This window comes from Carassius auratus, chromosome 1, assembly GCF_003368295.1.
Source record: "Carassius auratus strain Wakin chromosome 1, ASM336829v1, whole genome shotgun sequence".
Lineage (NCBI taxonomy): Eukaryota > Metazoa > Chordata > Actinopteri > Cypriniformes > Cyprinidae > Carassius > Carassius auratus.
The window spans coordinates 29474870-29498135 of record NC_039243.1 but is presented as its reverse complement, the minus strand read 5'-3'; the positions used below and the strand labels follow the sequence as shown (position 1 = coordinate 29498135).

At 35.4% G+C, this 23266-nt stretch overlaps 2 protein-coding genes and 1 long non-coding RNA gene across 3 annotated transcripts; 1 reads left to right on the top strand and 2 right to left on the bottom strand.

The window, feature by feature from the left end:
* Positions 1–4307: 4307 nt before the first annotated feature.
* Positions 4308–8555, top strand: LOC113106740 (uncharacterized). Its single transcript, XR_003292564.1, has 3 exons — positions 4308–4838; positions 6548–6637; positions 8209–8555. It is a non-coding gene; the product is annotated as an uncharacterized LOC113106740 (long non-coding RNA).
* Positions 8556–9272: 717 nt separating this feature from the next.
* tmem192 (transmembrane protein 192) lies at positions 9273–17277 on the bottom strand. Its single transcript, XM_026268766.1, has 6 exons — positions 17127–17277; positions 16488–16637; positions 15930–16191; positions 14834–14971; positions 11224–11326; positions 9273–9964 (listed from the first exon to the last, which is right to left on the bottom strand). The coding sequence occupies exons 1-6, from the start codon at positions 17154–17156 to the stop codon at positions 9841–9843; spliced, it is 807 nt and encodes a 268-aa protein (XP_026124551.1). The 5' UTR covers positions 17157–17277; the 3' UTR covers positions 9273–9840.
* A 2641-nt stretch (positions 17278–19918) lies between these two features.
* Positions 19919–23178, bottom strand: LOC113106702 (uncharacterized). Its single transcript, XM_026268748.1, has 6 exons — positions 21925–23178; positions 21623–21802; positions 21429–21505; positions 20897–21257; positions 20555–20770; positions 19919–20422 (listed from the first exon to the last, which is right to left on the bottom strand). The coding sequence occupies exons 1-6, from the start codon at positions 22445–22447 to the stop codon at positions 20361–20363; spliced, it is 1419 nt and encodes a 472-aa protein (XP_026124533.1). The 5' UTR covers positions 22448–23178; the 3' UTR covers positions 19919–20360.
* Between the last annotated feature and the right edge of the window lie 88 nt (positions 23179–23266).

Genomic DNA, 23266 nt, shown 5'->3' with positions numbered 1-23266 from the left:
ATTTAAATCATGTTGTGTTGGGTTTCATGCATTCTACTAACATTCACTGATAAAATTGACATTATACTGCATAAAAGTCAGACTTAATTTGTCACTTCTGTTGTGAAAATAGTGATAGAGTATGGGGCGCCCTCTAATGGTGGTTAACAAAAACTGCCAGACACTTATTCTCTAGCAAATTTATTATCTCCTTACTTTTCCTTAACAGTAATATTCCTTAACGCAGAAAAACTAATGTGAAGTACAAGAAGTGTTTTTTCTTCTTCTTTGGTCTATAGCTTTTTAATATGCGTTGAATTTATAGGTGTGTGTATATTTGCATTATAGGTGTATAAATCTATAGGGGGAACCAGCATGAGTAAGTTGGAGGAAGGGACAATGTTGGGGGAGTAGTTTGGGTATGCGCTTCCTGGCAGTAACCACTTGGAGTTGTAAACTGAAAAAGGGGGTATTGTCTCTGTGTGAATGTGTGTGTGTGTGTGTGTGTGTGTTGTTAAGGGAGGGTAGTAATCTAGTTTGGGGGGAAGAAAGGTTATGGGGAATGCCACTCTTATCTGCTGTTGCAACAGTCCACAAAGCTACACACTGATAAGACTTCCTGTCACACTGAACCAATCATATATAAACGCACTTGGAAGCAACAATCACACTCTCACTTTGAACTCAGCGCTGGACTTAAAAACACATGCTCACTAAAAACACATATTTCCATTCAGGTAAAGAATCTTTTACTACTTCTCAAATTAATTTAGTAACAATATAATAATTATAATAATAATAATACATCTATAAACAGATTCAGACACATTCACACCAAAAAAAAGTATAATAATAATAACAATTGGTGGATTCTCACTAAACTCCCAGAATTTATTGTATTCTTGTATTTTTCAGTGTTGCTGTAATATTTATTAGCCTGAAAGAAAGTTTTTCTTTCAAAATAAATAAATACATCAAATAAAATAATTTAGTATTTGTGTGGGAGGCTATCTATCTACTGATCGACAAATCATGTGCTCTTGCTCCTGAAAGATGGACTCGACCTCTGCCTGCTGGGATGGGGTGTTTTTAAGGTCAGTGTGTGTGTGTGTGTGTGTGTAAAGTGTTGATTTTAATGTGTGTAGAGACCAAACAACAATTTTTTTACACAGCATGTCTCTACCTTTTGATTGCAACTTGTTGCTTGGGCTTTGATACATAGGATGTGTATAATTCAATTCTAATACATGTTTATATAAAATCAGTGTTCAATTTTCAAATCACACCTTAAGGCATCTAAATTTCTTCCTCAAGCTTGTGTGTGTGTGTGTGTGTTGGTACAGCGGGCGGAGTCAGTAACTCATGTCCCTTAGAGGGATTATTTTAGCAGGCAGGTTAATCCAAGTAATGACATCTAATCCCTAATAAAGCAAACATTATGACATACAGACACACAACCAGCCACAGACATACACCCACCCAGACTGTGCTGCGTCTGAGATTTCATTACGAGTCAATGAGCAAAATGACCCCAACATCTGTGTTTTCATGCAGGCAATGCATGCACTCTTGCCTATAGATATCAGTCTCCATGGATACCAGGTGGCTCCGAATAAGAATACAACTCATTAGCATATTCAAATTGAGGGAATAAAGTGCAAGGGACAATGCGAATCACAGAGAGAGTGAAAAGACATACACACAGAATGTATGATGCCGGTGAGGAGCATTTTTGCAAACACTATAAAGCAATAAATAAGTGTATCTGCATTTGCACACATCATCTCTCACACACACACACACACACACTGGGACTGGGCTGAAAAGCTGTTGGTCAGTCCATCTCGTCTATTAGCTACATGCTGGGTTCTGCTCCTAATTGACATGAAAAAGCTCAGAGGATGTGTAGTCGCAGACACCGTTGGCACAAATGGATGTTTAATAAGGATGAGCAGCTTCTATGACAGCTGCAGTATATCAGAGAAACCTAAAACACACACTAAAACACCATGACAGGCCTAGTATATCAAAGAAAAATTGAGATAAATGGACACACACATGAGAAAGGTCAATGAGTGGACACACATATGGCTCACACACTCGGCTCACACACATATGCACTTCATTATGGACACAAACACACACTTACACTCCAAGAGGTCAACTGAGGCACACTCATTCATCCCTAAACCTCCCCTACACACTTTATTAAGTTCCTTCGTTCCAGTGTTGTTTTAGTGTTATTCTTGTAATAAAGTTTATATTAATATTTTTTCTTTTACTTAAATAATGAAATAAATAAAAAAATATATTACATTCAATTTTAAGCTTTTATTTTATATTAAAAAAAATATTTTTATTCATAGCTAAGTATATTTTTTATTTATTCTATTAGATCTATCTATCTGTGTAGATTTTTTATGTAAGTTCTTTTTTTTTCTTTTTTCTTTTTGCGGTGTGCTTTTTGCCATTTTTACAAGTTTAGTTTTAGGGATTAATTTAGGGATTTTTATGCATTTCCATTTTTTCAGTAATTTTAGTACTTCAAATTGAACTTAATTCAGTTAGTAAGGCAACAATTTTTCCTTTTTGCTTTTAGTTCATGATAATAACCCTGCTTGATTCAATTAAATACTCCTACAAATTATCCAATATTTACTGTCATTTGTTTACTTGATGGAGCTGCAACATTATTTGCATATTTTACTAGTAGTACACATAGTCTTGCACAGTCAAGTCATTCACAACATTGGCTCATTATAACACACATGCACATACAGGGACACATGGGATATCTGTAAATCTAATAACATTACCATATTGAACCCTCAGCACACTAGGGTATCTGTCCAGTTTAGTATAACATCACCGAACAAAAGCATGCACACAAAGAAAAACCCATCTTGAGCTTAAACTGTCCATCAGAAAGTGACTCTTCCATTATTAAGCCTGTTTTGGGGTAAACAGTCTTTGCAAGTTTGTCTCCAACACTTTCGATTCACTGCACTTGTACTTGAGCTCAAGGGAGCCTTTGTAGACATCATTCAGTGTAATGTTTACATGCAAATGATACATTGGGGGTGCTCCTAAATTAACACCACCTCAGTTTAAATCCTAGCTTAACTCCTAATGTAAACTATATTTATCATTGTGTGATGTATAATAATCATAATGCTCTGCCATGATGATTTGTCTCTTCGCTCAATTCCTTGATTTCTTTCCAGATGATTTACTAGCATTTTATGCCTCTGCAAATCAAGTCGATGAGTATTAGACCATGTTAATCTATACTTTAAATGAAAAAGGTAGACATCAGCTCTAACAGTCTTTGGCCAGTGTGTAAGTGTGTGTCAGGCTGGCTCTCCTGTGGTGAGGTTTTGTTTTAGGTAGTGAAGTACAATAGTAGCTCATTAGTATAGGTCCAGAAGCCACACTATAACCAGCACTTCACAGCTCGTTCACACACACACACACACACACACACACACACACACACACACACACACACCTAACTGACCAGGCCAGCCAATAATTCACACACCTCCAATGTTAATCTCTAACTAAAAACAGACACATTCAATTGCATATTATGAGGCACCAAATCTCAATGATCTATATTTATCCACACAGACAAAACCAAAAATACACACACAGTGTGGTCCAAAAATCTGATATCACAAATCTGGGATTTTACTTTAAAATTAAACCTAAAAATGATTTTATATATATATATATATGTGCGATTTTTTTTTTTTGGCATAATATTTGTTAATGTTATTTATAAAATATTTGCATACTGAATTAGTCTGTATGTAAGAATTAAACAACTTTTGTTTGTTTAAATGTTTAAGAATGTACGTGTGAAATATATTAGTATAATAAATATTATACAAAATATTTCAAAGAATTAATTTATTTATCACAAATCAAATGCAAGCAAATTTAGTTGAAATGTAATAAAAACATTTCCCCTAAACATTTCTTAATATATTCCTTCATTCAATAATTAGTCTATAATTAAGTCAACAATGAGCTGTAAACAATTTTTTTTCGAACTATCTGTCTATTTAAATGTAAGGTTCCTTGGATAAAAGGTCTTACGATTATTTGAGCAAAATAAAACATTACAAAATTCATCTAAATTGTTATGCAGACAATATGATTAGTAATATAATGCAAAATAGAACCATTTTGACTTATAGGCTCAGACTTTAGGATCCTACTATATGTCCACCACTGTACACAACAAATAATTTCTGCAAGCATAAAGTAACTCCAAAAACGTTTTGTGTTTAGGGAGCTCATTTCTGCCAGCTCTGTTACCTGATACATGTGGGGTCAATATGTGCAATGCAAAATTGTGTGTGTTGTGTGTGTGTGTGTGTGTGTGTGTGTGATGTCCCATGTCCCCACCCAATTTTTGGTCATCCATAGCCTACCCCTCCTTCTGTTGTGCCCTCTCCTCCCCTTTCTCTTGTCTGTATAAAGAGGGGGTGAAGCTACATTGTCTTGACTGGACATTCACACTCATCAGGTTATCTATCCATCCGAGGAGAGCGAAGAAAGAGTGAATATCGCCATCTGAAACTCTGGAAAAGTTGGAGAGCCTGAGAACTGACTTGAGCTGCGTGCGCATCCACTATCACGGCATCCTACACGAGCCCCGAGAGAAATACCGAGAACGACAGACACGTAAAGGGATTTTATCTGCATATCAACAGAGTTTGCTTTCGGAGTTACCGGAGACATCGGAGGAGCGGACCGAGCCTCACACAGCATCAGCATGAGATTCTTCCATCCACTGTATCTCCTTCTGCTGCTGCTGACAATCCTGTACATCACCAGCGCAGAGAAACAAGGTACATGACCACGAGTGCTTGTGTAGAGAGGACAGAATACCTGCACGAAAAAACAAGTGACGCAAAAAAAAAAAAAAAAAAAAAAAAAAAAAATTGCTGCAACGAAACCTACATTAAGAAAATGTGTAAGGATTTTTTGTTTAATATATTTATATATATTTTTTTACTTTTGTAAAGTGTTTTTTGTTGACTAAAGGACCTGCAGTTTGTTATTTATAACGTATCTGTCCTATTCATTACCCCAAAATATCAAGTGCAAAAAATGTAATATAGCTAAATAACTAACCCTAATAATTTATCTGCGTTCTGACCTCGCTAAAAAATCTGTAATAAATCATGCATATATTTTAATCTAAATTATTTTTATCTATCTATCTATCTATCTATCTATCTATCTATCTATCTATCTATCTATCTATCTATCTATCTATCTATCTATCTATCTATCTATCTGATAGAATTAAACTTGTAGAATTAAACTCCAGAAACAACTGTTCTGCAGCGAGTCACTTTGGATAACCGTCTCCTCATTAGTCAATTAGGATCTAGTTGGCGTAATTAGGTCTGTGCGTGTCATGTGCTCATTGCTGATTTAGGATCAGCGCGTTGAGTGGATTTTAAGTGGCGCTTGGTTTGTCGCTTCTGAAAAAGCTCAGCACCTTAACATACTCTAGAGAAGAGCTTGGGTTTCACAAAGGTTTCACTTGACCCTTGACTCGGGGATAAATGTTACAAGTTGCTCTTCTACTTAATATAACAATGCATTTTTAAACTTATGTTAATGCAACTGGAAATAAACCGCATTTACGCAATTTATTTTACACTGCTGCTTAACGTGGTTTTGCAATTATCTAAACACTCAGACACATTGGTATGTAACTAAATGTAATTTAGCCTTCGTGTATACACTCATCTCCCGCTGCTGTGGCGGCTATGCGCAATTAATCTGGTGCCCGTGGGCGATCAAGCACCGGCCTTCATTGTTAGTCATGATGTTGAGCACAATGGTATAATGCATTAGCAAAGGGTTACTGCGGTGAAAGAGAGAAAGACTGGGAGGTGCATGGAGCTCGCATAGCTTTAGTCAAAGGCAGATATAAAAGTGCCCTGTTCTCCTCCCGTGAGCACCGTGCCATTGTCCTTGCGCCTCTGGGAGAGGATCTAATAGCTGCTTGTGGAGGGAAGTGACATGAGTGTTATCACAAGAACCTCTGATTGTTATATTGCCCTCCAGATTGTTTGTAACCAACTGGAGAGACCATTCAATTTGAATTTATTTCAGGTAACACCCCAATCAGGGGAGGGGTTTCTGGGGGGCAAGGGATGCATATCTCCCTAACCTCCCCCCAAAATATCCAATTGTCAATTTTAGAATCAATATTGTAAAACAATGGTTGACCTCTTTTGAAATATTGATATTCATAATGAACTCTGCAACATTAGAACAGTTATTAAACTAAACTGAATCTCCATTGAATTAGCCTAAACTGAGCTGCATAATACCACTGTCTTCTCAGAGCTGATTTACATTGTGCTTGTTTCAGAACTGAAGAACTTAGCAACACTAAAACTTTTTTTTATTATTATTATAACTGTGAAACTGCCTTAAAAATCTGTTTTGTATAAAGCACTATATATGTCTTGATTTGGCATTAAATATAAGTTCAATAGTTTATAGCCCTAATACTTGTTTTTTCCTCCATTTCAAGATTTTCTCAACCTAAGGCGGAAATATCGCAAACAGAACTGTCCAAAGAAGCGCTGTCTACCTCTTCACTCCAGAGTGCCATTCCCTTGAGGTAAGACGAGCCATTAATTCCCTTTTATTAGTCTGAGGAATGAACAAATATTGAAAAAGTGCGATTAAAGGGGAACATCATTAGGAAACTCAAATTCTGACATTCCCTTGAAATATTTGCTGACAAATAATCACTAAATACCACAAATTACTTTAGTGAATCCTTTAAAACACAAACTAAAACTTGCCTAACAAGTGCTTGCGCTTCATTTAAGAATACCGTTTACCCAGCTGACTAATAATGTTCAAAACATTGCATTTTTAATGTTTTTCTTGTTTGTGCAAATTTACGGGACAACATTATGGGAATGTTACTTTTGAATGGTTTCTCAAACTAGTAAACATTAAACAAACATCCAACTAAAAAAAATTTCAGAGAAACATTCCATAAATGATGCATAAGTAGTGTATTGCTAACATTTTGAGAACACAACTTTGAATGAACATTCTATTAACGATTCCTGAAGAATGTTTTTTCATAACTTAGAAAGAACTTTCCCTGTTAGCTGGGGACCACTCCATTGTAATCTCTGGAGAAGGGAAGGCCAGATTAATTAACAAACCACATGTTGGATCTCCAAACAAACAGACAGACTTTGGGTAAACACCTTGGACTAAATGAGCTGGGAAATTATTGGATCTTTATAGCCGTGTGACTTTCTCTAGGATTTGGAGTAAACACAAACACTCCACACACACACACACACACACACAAAAGAGTAGAAATCTAAATTGCCTGAGCAGACACACAGCCATACAATACACCCCATTTCAACTATCTGCCACACACACTGTTGAACTACACCTAGTAATGCTACTAGAAACATCTGGTGGCCTTTTTAGTGAAGGAAGTGCAGTAATGGATTAGTTTACGAATAGAACTAAAAAGAATTGAACAACAGAATTGAAAAATTTAATATAAAAAATGGTTTAACCGAGTAAACTGTGTGATAATTAATGATTTTTCCCCCCTTCTATCTCCGTTTTACATTTTAGATTGTTTGTTGTTTGCATTTCTTAGGTTTCTAAAAAGCTTAACAATGAAAAAGTGCTGCAAAATAGCTGTTCTTGATGAAAAAAAAAAAAAAACTTTTTGGAGACGGAAGAAAAAAATTCTACATCTTGCTTATAACATACACAAATACCCCAAAAGGAGGTCATAAGGTGATACAGAGATGAATATAGTTGGAGAGCAAAACTCATGGATACAAGTCATAAAGTGGATGCCAAGTACAGCTTGTAGTTGGTTCTTACATCAAAAGCTATATGTTACTGAACAGTTCAATTTTGGGTGGTTATTCATGTTGAAATCTGTGTGTGATGTGACACTGTGGGGACACGGTGACAGCCTACTGGAGCCGCCTACTGTTTTCAGACACTCTGGAGAGGTTGTGACCTTTAACCTTTACTCTATGACCCCCACACAATGAGCCAGAGCTAGTCTGGAGTTAACTAAACACACCCACACACACATATATATATAGGAACAATGTCTAAAAGGAAAACTAGGAACAGTAAATGTTTATCCTGAATGATTGTGGATAAAACTTTGGTTGTTTTCTTCTTCATCAGGTTTCACAATGATCCTTAATGATGTCTTGTTGAGCGTTAAGAAAACCAAAGACAGCATTGGGAAAAGAGAGAAGAGTTTTGTATCTGACTCACTGAGGACTGTTCCGTAACCAAGCCATGCTAGTCACTGCAGTAAAGGCAGTGTATTGTTTTATGAATGTTAGTGAACAAGCCATGGGGACATTCACTGCAACCAAACATGCTGAAAACTCATCGCTCAATCAGTTTGAGTTTGCCAGGATCATTGTAAATAGTAAGAACAGGATGAAATGTGTTTATATGTAATTTATGCACTTTAAATCTTTTATTATTATCTTGATTAAATAAAAAAAAATATTGTCTTTTCACCTAGTCTTCATGTGTCTCAATTCATACTTGGCACAGAAATCTACAAGCTGTTAATGAACGAAATGGGGGGAGTGAATGAAGTCTTATAATAGGATCAATAGACTGCCAGGTTTAACAATTGGTTTTGACAAACCTGGGATTGTTTCGTTTTTGATTGACAGAATCTGAAAAAAGCCACCGACCAGAAAGTTCAACGTTCCCGATTCCAGATGGAGACTGTTTTACCCTCTTTTGCATGGATACATACATATATATATATACACACATATACATATACACCTTATCTGCAGAATACTTCTCTTAAAAAAGATTGACATATTCAGCAACAATGTTAAGTACTTGCATCCCAAATTTCATGCAAATAAAAGAATTTGTGATATCAGAGATGACCTATGCAGACCCTCATAACGATCAACATCATTAAATTGCTGAAAATAAAATATCTCTGTGAAAGGTCATGTGGTGCAACCCATCAAAAATTAGACAGATACTTAATTATATTTACTAATATTTGTAACAATTCTTTCACTATCACAAATTGTTTAAAAACTTAAACTTTGAACATAGTATCCAAGTTTTCCAAAACCATATGTAACCAACATACAAAAAGTAAATTTCCAAGAAGCAAAATTTTAATCTAGTATCTTACCATATGCACATTAAAAAAAACAACCAACCTAATTCAATAAAATCTGTGAAAATTGTATTTCAAAAAGTAGTTTTCAATCATTTTATTCACATTACTTTACATAAAAAGACAGCAGGTCATAACATCTGTGACATAAAGCATTAGTACTAAAATGGCCATGTTTTGAGAATGGCTCCAACACATACACACCACAAGAAACATCCATCTGACACATTCCTTACACACAAACACCAATGACACACTAAAGAAACCAAATCAAGTATGATTAACTATCGCTGTACCCACTTATCCATGCTCTCACAGGCACAAACAAGGAAAGCCACAAGTTACATGATAAAGCTTTTAGTTTGATTACATCTCGCTATCCCATAAACACCTAGTAAGCATCTTAACCCGCACATTTCTGCAGCAGCGGTTTTTGACTTCCTAATTGCAGCCATTGTCTACCCAGACTTGTCATGGAAACATGAAAGCGCTGTTAGAGAGGTTACCAGGCTTCATTTCCCACCAAAAGCCTTCTGATCAGTCAGCCATGGCTGCCGATGCCAGTCAAGACAGACACACACACACACACACACACACACACTCGCATGGCTTCAGAGCCCATCATGAGTCACTCTTTCTGTCTGCATGCGTCAGGCTCTGATCTGCTGGCCGGTCAGCGTGAGGATCCTCCTGCTCAGGACGCTGTTGTGCTGTTTGAGATAATCAATCAGGTCTGCCTGCTTTTCCACCACATCCTCCAAACTGGAGCCGTCCCTGTGAAATAAACCACAGAACACGTGCACCTGTCTGAACCGTCCACAGCACATGGGATTGAAATGTCAGTGTGTGTGTGTGCGCCAATGAAAACACTGTCCAAACAGAAAACACATTCTATTTAGGGACGCCCCAGCACTGACTGTCCTGGGAGAGACAGAGAAGTATATATATTGGTCAGAATGAGATATGAATCTACATTTTGTTAGACACCAAACTTGTTTATATTGGAAAACTATTTATTTTAAAACAGGTGTACGAGCAGAAAACAATCTTTCATAAACTACAATCATTTAACTAATGTAGGCCTACTACGAACCACTGGAATGAAGAAATTATACATCCATAGGGCCCAACTTTTTAAAAAAAAAGGTAAAAATAAAAAATATATAACTTGAACAAATTCACACACACACACACACATGCAAGGTCTAAGAAAACATTAATTAATTAGCTATTTTTTATTCGTTTTTGAAAATGAACATTTGGCTAGAATTTATATACATAAAATATTTATTATTCAGTCAACTTCAGTGTCACATGACCCTTCATAAATTATTCTAATGCTGATCTGGTGTTCAAGAAACGGACAGAAAAAAAGTGCATTTACTATTTTGTTATATAATATTTATTATTATTATTTATTCGCAATTTTGTAATAATGTGAAAGTCTTTACTGTCAGTTTTGATCAATTCAATGCTTCCTTGCTGAATAAAAAAAATCTTACGGTTCCCAAACTTTAAAATGGTACCATATACATTTTAATATTCCCAGGGTTCAAGACTGCAACTTTCTGCTGTTGAATGTTTTAAAATGAAGAGCAGTTTTCTATCGTGAAGTAGTAAGTAAATTAGATTGCTGATTTATTTCTTTAATTTTACAATAAACAAATTCTAAGAATATTTACCAACCTATTTTATTCATTGGACAGATATAAATAAAAAGCTAAATTTATCAGAATCTTTTTTTTTTTTTTTTTTTAAGAACAACACTTCTTTGATCATTTACCAAGGACCATTTGTATGTGTGCTACTGGACGACCAATATATGTTCTTTGAGAGAGTAGACAAATTTAATTGAAAATGGAAACACATTTACTATGAAAATTGCACATAATCCTCTTACAAAGACTGTGGGTTAACTTGAGCTGACACAACCGGAAACTAATACTTTTCAAAATGGCTTCTCAAAATGACCAAATATAAACAGATTAATATCTCTGCTCAGTGTATACGACTCTTTCACAAATGTGTTTTACCTGAAGCCTGTCTCTGCATGTGATCCGCTGGAGCAGCCATGAGAGCGCTCCTCTTCAGTCACATCAGGATGTGGCTTCTTGCTATTAAACTTCACCACATGCACTAGAACACAAGATGATAAATATACAAAAATTAACAAGAATGTAGTTTTCTCATTTGTTTCTCCAATGCCTTTCTTCGTCACAGTAATTTCAATATTGCAGTCTGACACCAGAAAATCTAGGAATTTTCATCATCTGGAACTGAATTTTTTTTTAGAATCCATCTATTCCTTTACAATCTCATTCTTATACGAACTACTACTTTAACTTAACAAACGGGCAAAGTATTTAACATTGAAAAATCAGACGGTGTCAATTGTTGTTAGCTGTGGTGTGTGTCTGACGATGCAAGACATGCTTTAACGTGAGCTAGGTGTGTGTTTGCAGGAGTCATGTTCTTCACCGTAAGGTGTGCTAGTAGACGCGTGGCTAGTGTGTTTTGTGAGCTTGAACGCAGAGCAATGGTGTGATTTCAAACGTCACTTCCCTCCTCTCTCACACCTTTAATATTCCTCTCAATCAGCAAACTTTCACTCCGTGCACTATGACAGAACAGCAAGTTTAAGCCATTTCAAAATATGTGCAAGATGTCAAAATAGTGCAGCTTGGGGGAAGGGGGGTCAATTAATCCCATGGCGAGTAAATCTTAAAAAAAAAAAAAAAAAACACTTCCTCTGATAGCTGGAAACTTCATTACCATTCGAAATAATTAAGACGATGACAGATGCCTTATGTCTTGAGCGATGATGTGTCAAACAGTTGACAAATCACCGAGATGACACTTATATTTCTCTTTGCATTCCAATACTGAAATAATTACATTCGTCACCTATAAAATGCATGAGATAGCTTGTGCTATACGATCAAAAAATTTTAAACACATCTGTCTAAAGATAATCAAAGTGGAAAATATCTCAGGGTCTCTGAATACATTCTAATTACGCCATAATGACCAAAAACTGTAACAAACAACCACACCTGGCCAACCCATACAAACACACCCATCAGATAAAGCTGCTCTTTCTTCAATCACCTGCAGGAAATGGGGGCCAACAGGCCATTGAGTTGAGCAGGAAGGAGATCAGGGATTCCCTCTGAAGAGATAATGCACACCTTTTCTCTTGCTCTGAAGTGTCATATAAGTGCTACTTATAACAGTAAGTTAAGCTCAAGCGGTTCATCCGAGTTTAGATATGCAATGCTGGAAGGTTATTAGGGGTGATTTGTCAGCTGTGTCACAGCCTTTAAAGAGTGTTTTTAAATAGAAAGAGCGACAGTCACACATTTCTTAAATCTCCGCTTAACAGTGGTGCTTCCCTCCACAAAAAACACCGTAAAAATAGACACCATTATAGCAATACAAAGCTAACAGTTAATAATTCATTTGCATTCTAACACAATGTTGCACAAAAGTTTAGGGCATAGAAACATTTTGCACTTTTGTGCAACATATCCAAGCTCTTAGAACTCAAGCGGATTTTAATAAAAAAATATAATGCACATAATTATATCCTCTCAAGCATCATATTTCTGCATTCCACTCTAATGTCATCCTGAAACACGGAAACCCAAGCGCATGTTGTCCATGCATCACGGTAAAACAATGCAGGTCCCAATCACCTCCCTCGCCCCCTTTGAAGAGCCCTAAACTTCCTTTGAAGTGCAGCGGCCGCATACAGCCCATACAGAACACTGCATTCATGTTCAAATGAAGAGAGAGAGAGAGAGGCAGAGATGCAACATCACAGAAGACACTTCAAAGACCCTGGAGCATGACTCGGACCTAACTGCACCTTCCTTTAGGAAAGGGACCGAGAGATGGATATATGGATAAACGCTGGTTAAATAGATAGAGATCAGTAGTTAGCACGATAAATACATTTTTGATTGAGACCTGGGTTTATTCTTTTGGGAATAATCTCATGTAGGGGGTTTCTTTCATTTGTAGATTAAATTAAATTCACATATGTCTACTGCCATTTTTTGTATTGTTTATTAAAAATAATATTAGCAGCATTATTTAAGTGAAAAAGTTGAAACTGATCATTTGAGAGTTTGGTCATTTGCAGCAGGTTTCTAAGCATAATGAATTTTGTTCTGCTGATCATTTGAAAATTTGTTTAAAAATGTTAGATTTTTTTTTTTATTGTGTCTCAATGGAAGCGAAATTAAAAACAGAAAAGGGGCAGAATAGTACATAATTCTTATTAATTTAACAAAACATTATTTTTTATAAATGTTTTTGGAAGAAGTGTCTTATATTCACTGCTGCATTTAATACAGTAAAACTGTGATTTTGTGAAATAGTATGAAAATCTAAAATAATGGTTTTCTGTTTTAATTAATACATCGGTTTTAAAAATGTAATTTATTCCTGTGATGCAAAGCTGATTTTCCAGCATCATGACTCCAGTCTTCAGTGTCACATGATCCTTCAGAAATCATTCTAATATGCTGATTTGGTGCTTTTGTTATTATCAAGGTTGAAAACTGCTTTTTTTGTGTGTGTGTGTGGAAACTTATATTTTTTCAGAATTCTTTGATGAATAGAAAGTTCAAAAATATTTTTTTTTAAATTAAATTAAATTAAAACATTGATATCTTTTATAAATGTCTTTACTCTTACTATTTGATCAATTTAATGCATTCCTGCGAGATAAAAGCATTCATTATGAATATTTATAATAATTTAAAAACTTTTAAACACTTGTGCATACACATAAATACATAAACATGCATCTGAAACATTACCCTCACCTCATGCATAATTCAGAGTGATATAATAAGATAGTCTCATTGATAATGAAGTGAGCAAGTGAGGGTGTGTCTCTATAGATAACATGTGGTCAAGCTTCACTTCCCTAATCATCTCTGGAATCCAGGCACTGATACGAGAATGTGTGTGTGTGTGTGTGTGTCTGTAAACAGTAAAGACAATGCCATGGTGGATTCAGGTTGCCTTTGGCAAAGATCAGCCATGTGTCCATAACAAGTCTCTTCCCCCGAAACATAGTCCTTCACTTTAACATCTCAAACAATACCTCTTTTCTTCATTTCGTACCACGGGGAGCAAACTGTTTGTTATTTTATCATACACAAAATGCAAGAAAAAGAGCATGAGAGGGACAACAGCTGCATGGTGGGTTTCTAAAGTGGTAAGGACAGAAGCTTGGGTTTTGTAATGCATGCTGGGGGAAGGAGTGCATGTACTGTCCTTGTGGCAACTATTACTTGCAATTAGCCATCAAAGCGAGTGAATATTGTGAGCAGTAGCATTTCAGAGAACAGGAAATTATATGTAATGATGTGAGTCACATGTTTTCTATAAATAAACTAAACAAACCCACAGCCAGAAGAAGAAGAACAACAAAAAAACTAAATGTGTAAAAACTTCAGTTTCATGGACCATGCGTATTGCCATTGTCAGGTGTGGAAATTAAAAACCCTGTATAAGGGAAGGTGAAAAAAATGGGAGGTTTGGTGCATGATTCTGTGTTATTTACTATATGCAGAAATATCATTCCGAATGAATGATGAAGAAATCTCATGTGTGTGTATGTGTGAGCACCTGTATATCGAAGCAAGCATATAACTGACAGCAGTAGCTCCAGACAGATGATGGCCAACAGAAGATATACAGACAGATTCTTCACACTTGCATCCAGCATAGATGATGGAGCAATTACAGTCAGGATCGCTGCATTACCTACGAAAGAGAGAAAAAGAGAGCAATTATGCATTATATTAACCACTGATATCCGTACCAGCAATTAAAAAATCCATTCCTGTTGATATTAATACATTTACCTGATTATAATTTAATTTGATTAGGCTTCTTTACAAAATGATAAAATGCATGAAATCTGGTCATGGTTCAGTACAAAACACATCGAGTATTACGGTATGACTCACAATTATTTAAAAAAAATATAAAAGTTTGGGGTTGGCATGATTTTTTTTATGGTTTTGAAAGAAGTCTCAAGCTCTCCAAGGCTGCATTCATTGATCAAAAATACATTTTTTTTCAGCAACTTTTCTCCAATGTTAAGTCTCACATGATCATTCAGAAACCATTCTAATATTGCCGATTTGCTTTTTGAAGATACATTTATTATTATTATTAATATTATTATTAATAATAATAATAATGTTGAAAGCAATTTTGTTTAATATTTCTTTGGTAGGTGTGATACTTTTTCAGCATTCTTTGATGAATAGTAGTAGTAAGTGCATTAGAGCAGCATTTATTTAAAATTATTTTTGAAAGAATTTAAAAATCTTTGTTACTTTTCATAAATTGAATGCTGCTTTCTAATGCTTATCTTCTTAGTTTCTTTATTTAAAAAAACTGTTTGGAACGGTGGTGTAAATGTCATCATATAAGAAAATGAGAGAAAAAAAACAATTAGACTTAGTCATGAAGTGTATTTATGATTTAAAAAAATGAAAGCAACTGTGCATCTACTATGAAATATCATAATCAATATACGGTATATTTACAGTCATAACGATAGCTTCTGTGCTGTCATCTAGTGGCCATTTGTGAAATATAACAAAAATTTGGACATGACTGAAAGAGCACTTTAGCATTAACAAAAGATTTTATTAATAAAGAATGACTTTATAAAGTGGTAAAAACCATGATGGGAGAAATTAAAATTCACCTGCAGAATGAATTAGCAGAGGAAGGTTTTTAATTCCTCGGGTCAGTCTGTAGAAGTCCAGATAACCTCTCCGTCTCACGGCGCTGTGTTGATGCTGAACAAATCTATCATATATAAAGACCATCACCCAGAGTGAAACTTTCCCCAGTAACACCACAGTCTTGGACTCGATGCCATGCAATGCTGCAGTGCACTCGGGAGTGTGCTCATCAGATATCCAGCAAAATACTGTGATTAAAATACAAAGCACCACATAAAGCACCTGCAAACAAGAAACAGAGACGTTACACAGAAAGCACTCAGAGGAAATTGTTTAGTACTAACTAACTAACTAGTTAATTTAAGGTTAAGGATTCTTCAAAAATTAATGTTTTACAAACAAATAATCAAAGTCTGAACATGCTTTAAGAGTTTTTCCTTTGTGGGCCAACATTTAACACTGATAATACTCACTATTTGTGTCTTGTTTTTTGCCATGAAATAATTTTTTTTTTTTAAATCTTAAGTTATGTCATCTCATTCTCAACTAAGTGCAGTGAAAACGGTTTGTATACTCACATGTAAAAAAGAGAGGACACCCACTGCCCACTGAGTGGGTAATTTCTGAAACTCTCTCTTGATCACTGACTCGAGTACATCTTGGGATATAAGTGGTCCATCAAGAGGGTCATCGTCAGTGCTTTGAGTAAAATCTACATTTGTGTTAGTCTGGCCACAGAAACAAGACAGACACATACAGGTAAGAATATGCAGTGTAATCCATAATACACTACAACAATTAGCTGAAAGCTGCTTTGCAGGCATTAAATGCTAGTTTGAACTCATGCATTTCAAAGTGCATAAACTGTATTAGAGCCTAATAATGGCTCACTATTACACAAACATTCTGTTAAAGGCCCCTTTCACTAGTTGGACGACATTGGGAATGGCGCCGTTATCAAAACATTTGGTGAAACGAATAGCAGCCACATAAGAGTCATCGAAAGGGGTTTAACTCTGATCATAAGTGCAGTGTATTTTCTTCTTCTACTACTACACAACATGCAGAACACGTGTGTTACTTAATACACATCAAAGCAACGGTGTGTCAGATTAGGGACATTTGGAAATGAGTGACGTTAGTTTTACAGCTGCTCTCGTGACCCTGTTTTCATACAAGTAGAAAAATAGCAAATGAAATAAAAAGTTTATACGCACGCCATAAGCCGAAGTACGCTCGGACTCCATCACACTGCCTGATCAATCATCACGCATTAAAAGGAAAAGAAGATCCAGATTTAAGAAAACGCTCCTTCCAATATTTCTAAATTAGACTTCCGGGTGGCGATATCACCAATCCTACTGCGAGAAAGGCTTGGCTCATGAATATTAATCACGTGACGTGACGCTCGTCGTTAAGATGTAGGTGATTGGCTCAAAGCGAGCTCAAACTCATGCCTCACGAATGTTAACCCGACGTTTACACTTTCCAGATTTTTTCTTAAACACTTTCAATGGCACATTCATTGTAAAAAAAATAAAAATAAATAATAATATATCTAGCAGTCTACCTCATCCATAGACTGTATGAAAACATTTTGCCTCGTGTTTTGTCAAATTTAGTCTTATTCCTTAAAAGCCAATGATAAAAATTGCGTGCGGAAGGCTTACAAGGAAAATAAAAATCTCCAGTCCGTTGTTATTCATAAATTTATTTACACATGTAGCACAAAATAAATTTTGGCGACGTGATCTAAAAATATTTTCCCACATTTTGGGATTTAAAAGTGTGCACATTCATCATTTGAATTATTTGTGACCATATGTTTGTATACCTTATGCCTGCAGAGTTAATCACAAAATATTAATATTAAATAAATAAAGATATTTATTTATTGTTTATTACTTGTATTTGTGGGTCAATATCACTGTAGGGTGCCTTTTGGTGTCCTGAATATAAATAACTAATTTGCCATGATAACTCAACATACAAATGACTATGAAAGGTGTGTGTTATATTAGGCTAAGTTTTTTTTTATTCATAACAGAAGCATCACTTGGCTCTTTAGAAACATTTTCAGTATTTTCTTTAGTTTTGTATGAGATGATGTATGTTGTTTTGCTATGTCCCAGGCACTGCTCATTAAATTTGAGTAAAATAGTAAAAAAAAAATTGTTTTCTTATTAATGTTTTGTTGAATAAGATATTACTCAAATTGAGTTTATTGGTCATTTTGTAATAAAAACAATATTTTTATTTAATAAAAAATAAGAGTTTGTCCATGTCCCTTGAATGGTTGTCCACCCTGTCGTATTGCGGAATCTGTCCCTTTAAGAAGAGGCCATCACCACTAGGGACATCATCACAACAGATTTTATCTTCATCTTCAGTGGCGGGAATTTCAACTGCTGAGGTGAGTAGCAGCTGACTTTTCAACTGACAAATTTTCTTAATATAAGTTTGCTTACTTGTTTTGCCAAAGCTTAACATGTCCACCCTGTCGCCATAAAATATACAGGAAGTGATTAAAATACAATATTTTCAAAATATGTAAGTTTAAATATACAAAATTCTCTTCAACAACCAGACTATTTAGCTAGTCACAGTTTGTTGTAAGCTAATATGCTAATTGAAGCTCAAAATGTCCACCCTGTCGGCCACTTAGACTCGATGGGGTGGACATACACATGACAGGGTGGACATAGCATTCATTTGTAGTTAATATTACAATTTGTAGAAATGTTATATTACATTTTATAGAAACATCAGCTGTATATAATAGTTGTAATAAAAAAATCAATGTGATTGAGAATGTAATTATATATTTATTTTTTTTAAGTTGAATAATTGTTTCATTGTCATATTTTGTCATGCTTTTTGTGTTTTGCTTTATGTGTCCACTCCGTCGTGGGCTCGTCCACCCTGCCATCTTGGTATTTTTTAAATAATATTTAAAATAATAATGTAATCATACCTATATAATCCATTGTGCTAGGTGTGGGGCAATAACATGCAAACAAAAAACTGCGTCCAAATTTTTCTCCAAGTAAGAAAAAATACATGTGCGAATTGTATGAGTTTCTTTAAAAAAACATTGTTTACATAAAATCTTTTATGTATTTATAATTTGAAAGCAAACAAATAACCCTGTTTAGGAAAGGGACATCATACCTTTCAGAAAGTATAATTTGTGTCTTAATAGTGCAATGAAAACATATTTAACTGTAATTTATGTCCACGAAGGTGGACATATCTATGCTTTATGCTCTAAAAAATGGCACATAATTAAAAAAAAGAAACATCGTTGGATCTCAGATAATATATTTATTATAGTATTTGAGTGTCTAATATTATGAAATGACATAAAGTGAATGGTAAATTAAAATAATGTGAGTATTGTGAGGGTTTAAAGGCACTCTATGGTGATATTGACCCTTATATAAAAAAATAAGAAAAAATGATGTAAATGTTTTTCTAATTCTTAAATGATTTTATTTCCTATTGCAGAATTTCTGACCATTAAAAGTATAAGTGTGACTGTTTTATGACCATTTAGCCTTTTCCAATCATGTCCATGTTCTTGTGTATGTGTACCATTAAGATTACAATTTTTAAAACAATAATTTATCAGTACCAATGATTTTCCCAGAATACATCACTATTCTCATCTCAATTTATGTTATACTCTAATTAATTTTGACCTATTATCTGAACATTTTTAAGATATATTTCACCTTTTGGAGCAGCCAAAAGTAAGAGACAAAGGAAGATTTTATATATATTTTTTAATATATATATTAAATAACAAGCATCATCACAATTCATCAAAATATTTAATTCCTAACAGCAATAAATTATGAAATTCCTTCAAGTACATATACTGGCTTTGAAATGAAGAATTATAGTAATTCAAATGTATACATGTACATAGAACATTTATTTGATATTTTATTTTAAGACATCTTTTTTTAAAAATAAAAATTATATTAGATGTTAAATACTACTAGAAACTGACTTCCATAGACTTGTGGCCAACTTTGACGGGTTATAGCACCGAACGAGGATTTTGTAAAAACATGTGGTTTACCACATTTGAAGAGGCTGGCAAGCTGTGTGAGAACACACCTCACAATGGGGTATAAGTTGTACCCCTGGGGCACAACCGCTGCCCGAAATGGCTACATAGACATGTATAAAATAGCTACATGCTAAAAGCAAACCTAAAACATGCAAAAAAGACCATAGTGCCCAGTTTTGAAATGGCAAGCACCAGCCAGTTCTTCAGAAAATGTACATACTATTATTAATATTATTAAAAAATAATAATAATATAAATGCATTGTTAATATGGCCATGCTAGCAGATGAAGACAGATCTGCACTCTCTGGTCCTGATGTGGTGGGCTTGAGGTTTCTGCTGCCTTCACTGGGGTCCAATTAGTTGAAATTGCTTCACAGAAATCCAAAGCTTCCTGGTTTCAACATTACCATTTTATAATAAAACTCTTGAGAATCTAAAACAAAACACATACAAAAAAGAATGTAATCTACTACAGTAGTTTGTTTAAAACAAGACAAAATACAGTTTAAAATGTGTTTTAAGTTAGTTTTTTTTTTTTTTGCATTAATAATGGCAGCAGACTTACCATCAATTGTCCTAAAACCAGAGGGCTCTGCAACAAAGAATGGTTTGGGATAAGCCGGCTGTGGGTCTGGCTCTAAGTCCTCTGCTTGAGGCACAAATGGCTCCACTCTGGTCTCGCAGCAGCAACAGCAGAAGGAGGGACACTTAGCTCTCGGAGCTTTCTTGAAGAATGAAGAGATCCCATTCTTCATCTTCTTCCATAAATTGGTATGTCTCCCTAAAACAAAACAAAAAACAATTCACTTAATAGATTTGATCATAAAGACAGAATCATCCTCATGCTATGCTGTACTTGTATTTACATTATCTACATAAATGTTTTCAAATGTCGTTTCAGTCCAACCTGTGCTGTTCTCCAGAGTGTCTACAGGAGAAGCCTCTATGTCACTCATTGAAGGCCCTGTTGAGTACATGTTCCTGCAGTCCGAACATGCACATGCTTCTATAGCAGGAACATTCTGCCAAGCGATTCTTCGTTCCTCAGTGTAGGATGTGCCAGTGCTAATACTTAACAAATCCATGTTATCATCCCTTCCACCTTCACATATGAAGAGGTCGCTGTCAGGGCTCCATTCACCCAGCCTATGGACCAAGTTTCCTCTCTGAACAGAGAGGAGGTCACAACTGAACACACTCTGCCCACTGTCATCTTCGGATGTGCCGCTGCTAAGGCTGAACACATCTAGGCAATCAGCATCTTCTGTCTGATTGTAGAAGGTTACAAAACACAAGAGTTATTTTTATGAGCATGTTGAAGCTTGTACATAACCTTTAAGATTTGAGGATTCATCTGTAAATCGTTTTAAACGGATGTTTTGTTCAAGACACAACTTTATATGTAAAATCTAAATATTTGTTGAATTCAGTAAGCGTACCTGTTCGCCACTAGATGTTGGGGTTTCCTTATACCCTGTGCTAAAGCCTCCCGTTTCATAACCAAACTCTTCAAATTCTGAAAAACACACATAAAGGATGTTATAAGGATTTTTTTGTGTACAACAACTCATAAATACTGATTTACAATGTTTGTTTTAGCAGGGTACCACAGTAATTCTGGCAGCAGACTCACCATCAGTTGGCTTGAAACCAGAGGGCCCTGCAGAACACGATGATTCAGGATCGGCCGGCTCTGGGTCCGGCTCTTTTCTGGTCTTGCAACTGAGGGAAGGACGCTTTATAGCTTTCCATGCCCTCTTGAAAAACGAACCGATCCTGTTCTTCATCTTCTTTCTTAGACTGACATGGTTTTCTAAAAAGAAGAAGCATTCACTTAACCTATTAGGGACTGTTTGGATCCTTGTGGATCCTTATAAACTAGTGACTCTCTGATCTATATAAATGTCTCAATTCCCAATGTAATTTGAATCTTACCTGTGCTGTTGTCCACAGAGTCTACAGGCGTCATTCCTATAGAAGTAGACTCTGACGTAACTGAAGGCCATGCAGTGTCTACAAAATTGGAGTGGGGGATGAAGGGTGCATTGTGCATTGGAGCACGGTAGATGATTTGGGTTTTACAAGAGGACGTGCTGCTGATGCTCAGCAAATCCAGACTATCATCACTTCCTCTGTTAAGTGTTAATATGCTGCCACAATGCATTTGTGTATTCAGTCTACCAAGAAATCCTCCTTCATCAGAGTGCGATTCAAAGCTGACCACACTCGCCCCTATTTCATCTTCAGATGTGTCACTGCCAAGACTGGACTGCTCTGTGTAATCACCATCATTACTATCATCTATCTCATCATAGACTCTGATGGTGCCTAGATCGAACACATGCAGCCTATTAAAAGCTGCTAACTCAATGGAGAACGTGTCACTTCTGGAGCCATGAAGGCCATCAGGGCCACCTTCACTCTCAGCTGCACTGATCTCAGATGATGTCATCGACATGATGTCCGATGCAGAGCAGTCAAATCCGTAAAGACTGTCTGTAGAATCTGTAAATTCTTTGTGTATGGTTGTTGAATATTATCACACACTAGACTTAGCAAGTCGATTTGTACAAATGTTGTCTATAAATGCGTAAAATGTAGCTAAACGTGCTCCCGCTGTCTCTCTCTCACAGATATGAAGCCAGTTCTGAGCTCTAGGTTGGTGACGTAATGGAATGTTCATGCTGAGATTCAAAAAATGCGAAATTTGAAATACGCGCGGCGCGAGCTACAGGCGCTGGGTTAATTCCACTGATCTATATATATATATAGGTCAGTGGTTAATTCAATTGATATGTATAATGTTCTCAAAATCATAGAGCAGTGGTTAATTCAGCTAGGTACGCTGTGTGAACGGCCAAATAAATTTCGAATTAAACTACTTAAATCTAGCTTGTGTCTTCACCTTGGTCAGAGAGGGTTATGTTTTTCATGTCTTGTTTAAAAACGAAGTAGGCCTTATTATTATTATTAGCCTATTATTATTTTAAATTATTAATAAGTTTATACTGGAACAATGTAATGCAAATGATACATTATATATATATATAAAAAAAGATTAACCAAGAGTGAAATGTATTCTAACTATAATTTTTATACGCATTACGATTGTCCTTTAGTATCGTTTTTATTTCCACGAACACCATTTTACATTTGTTTAAAATCATGAAACCAAGAACTTGAAACGTTTGTGAACATAATATTAAATTGATCTGTAATTTTGTCAAATTAATCCCCATACTGGCGATAATAAAAATACTTCAAGACTATACTAATC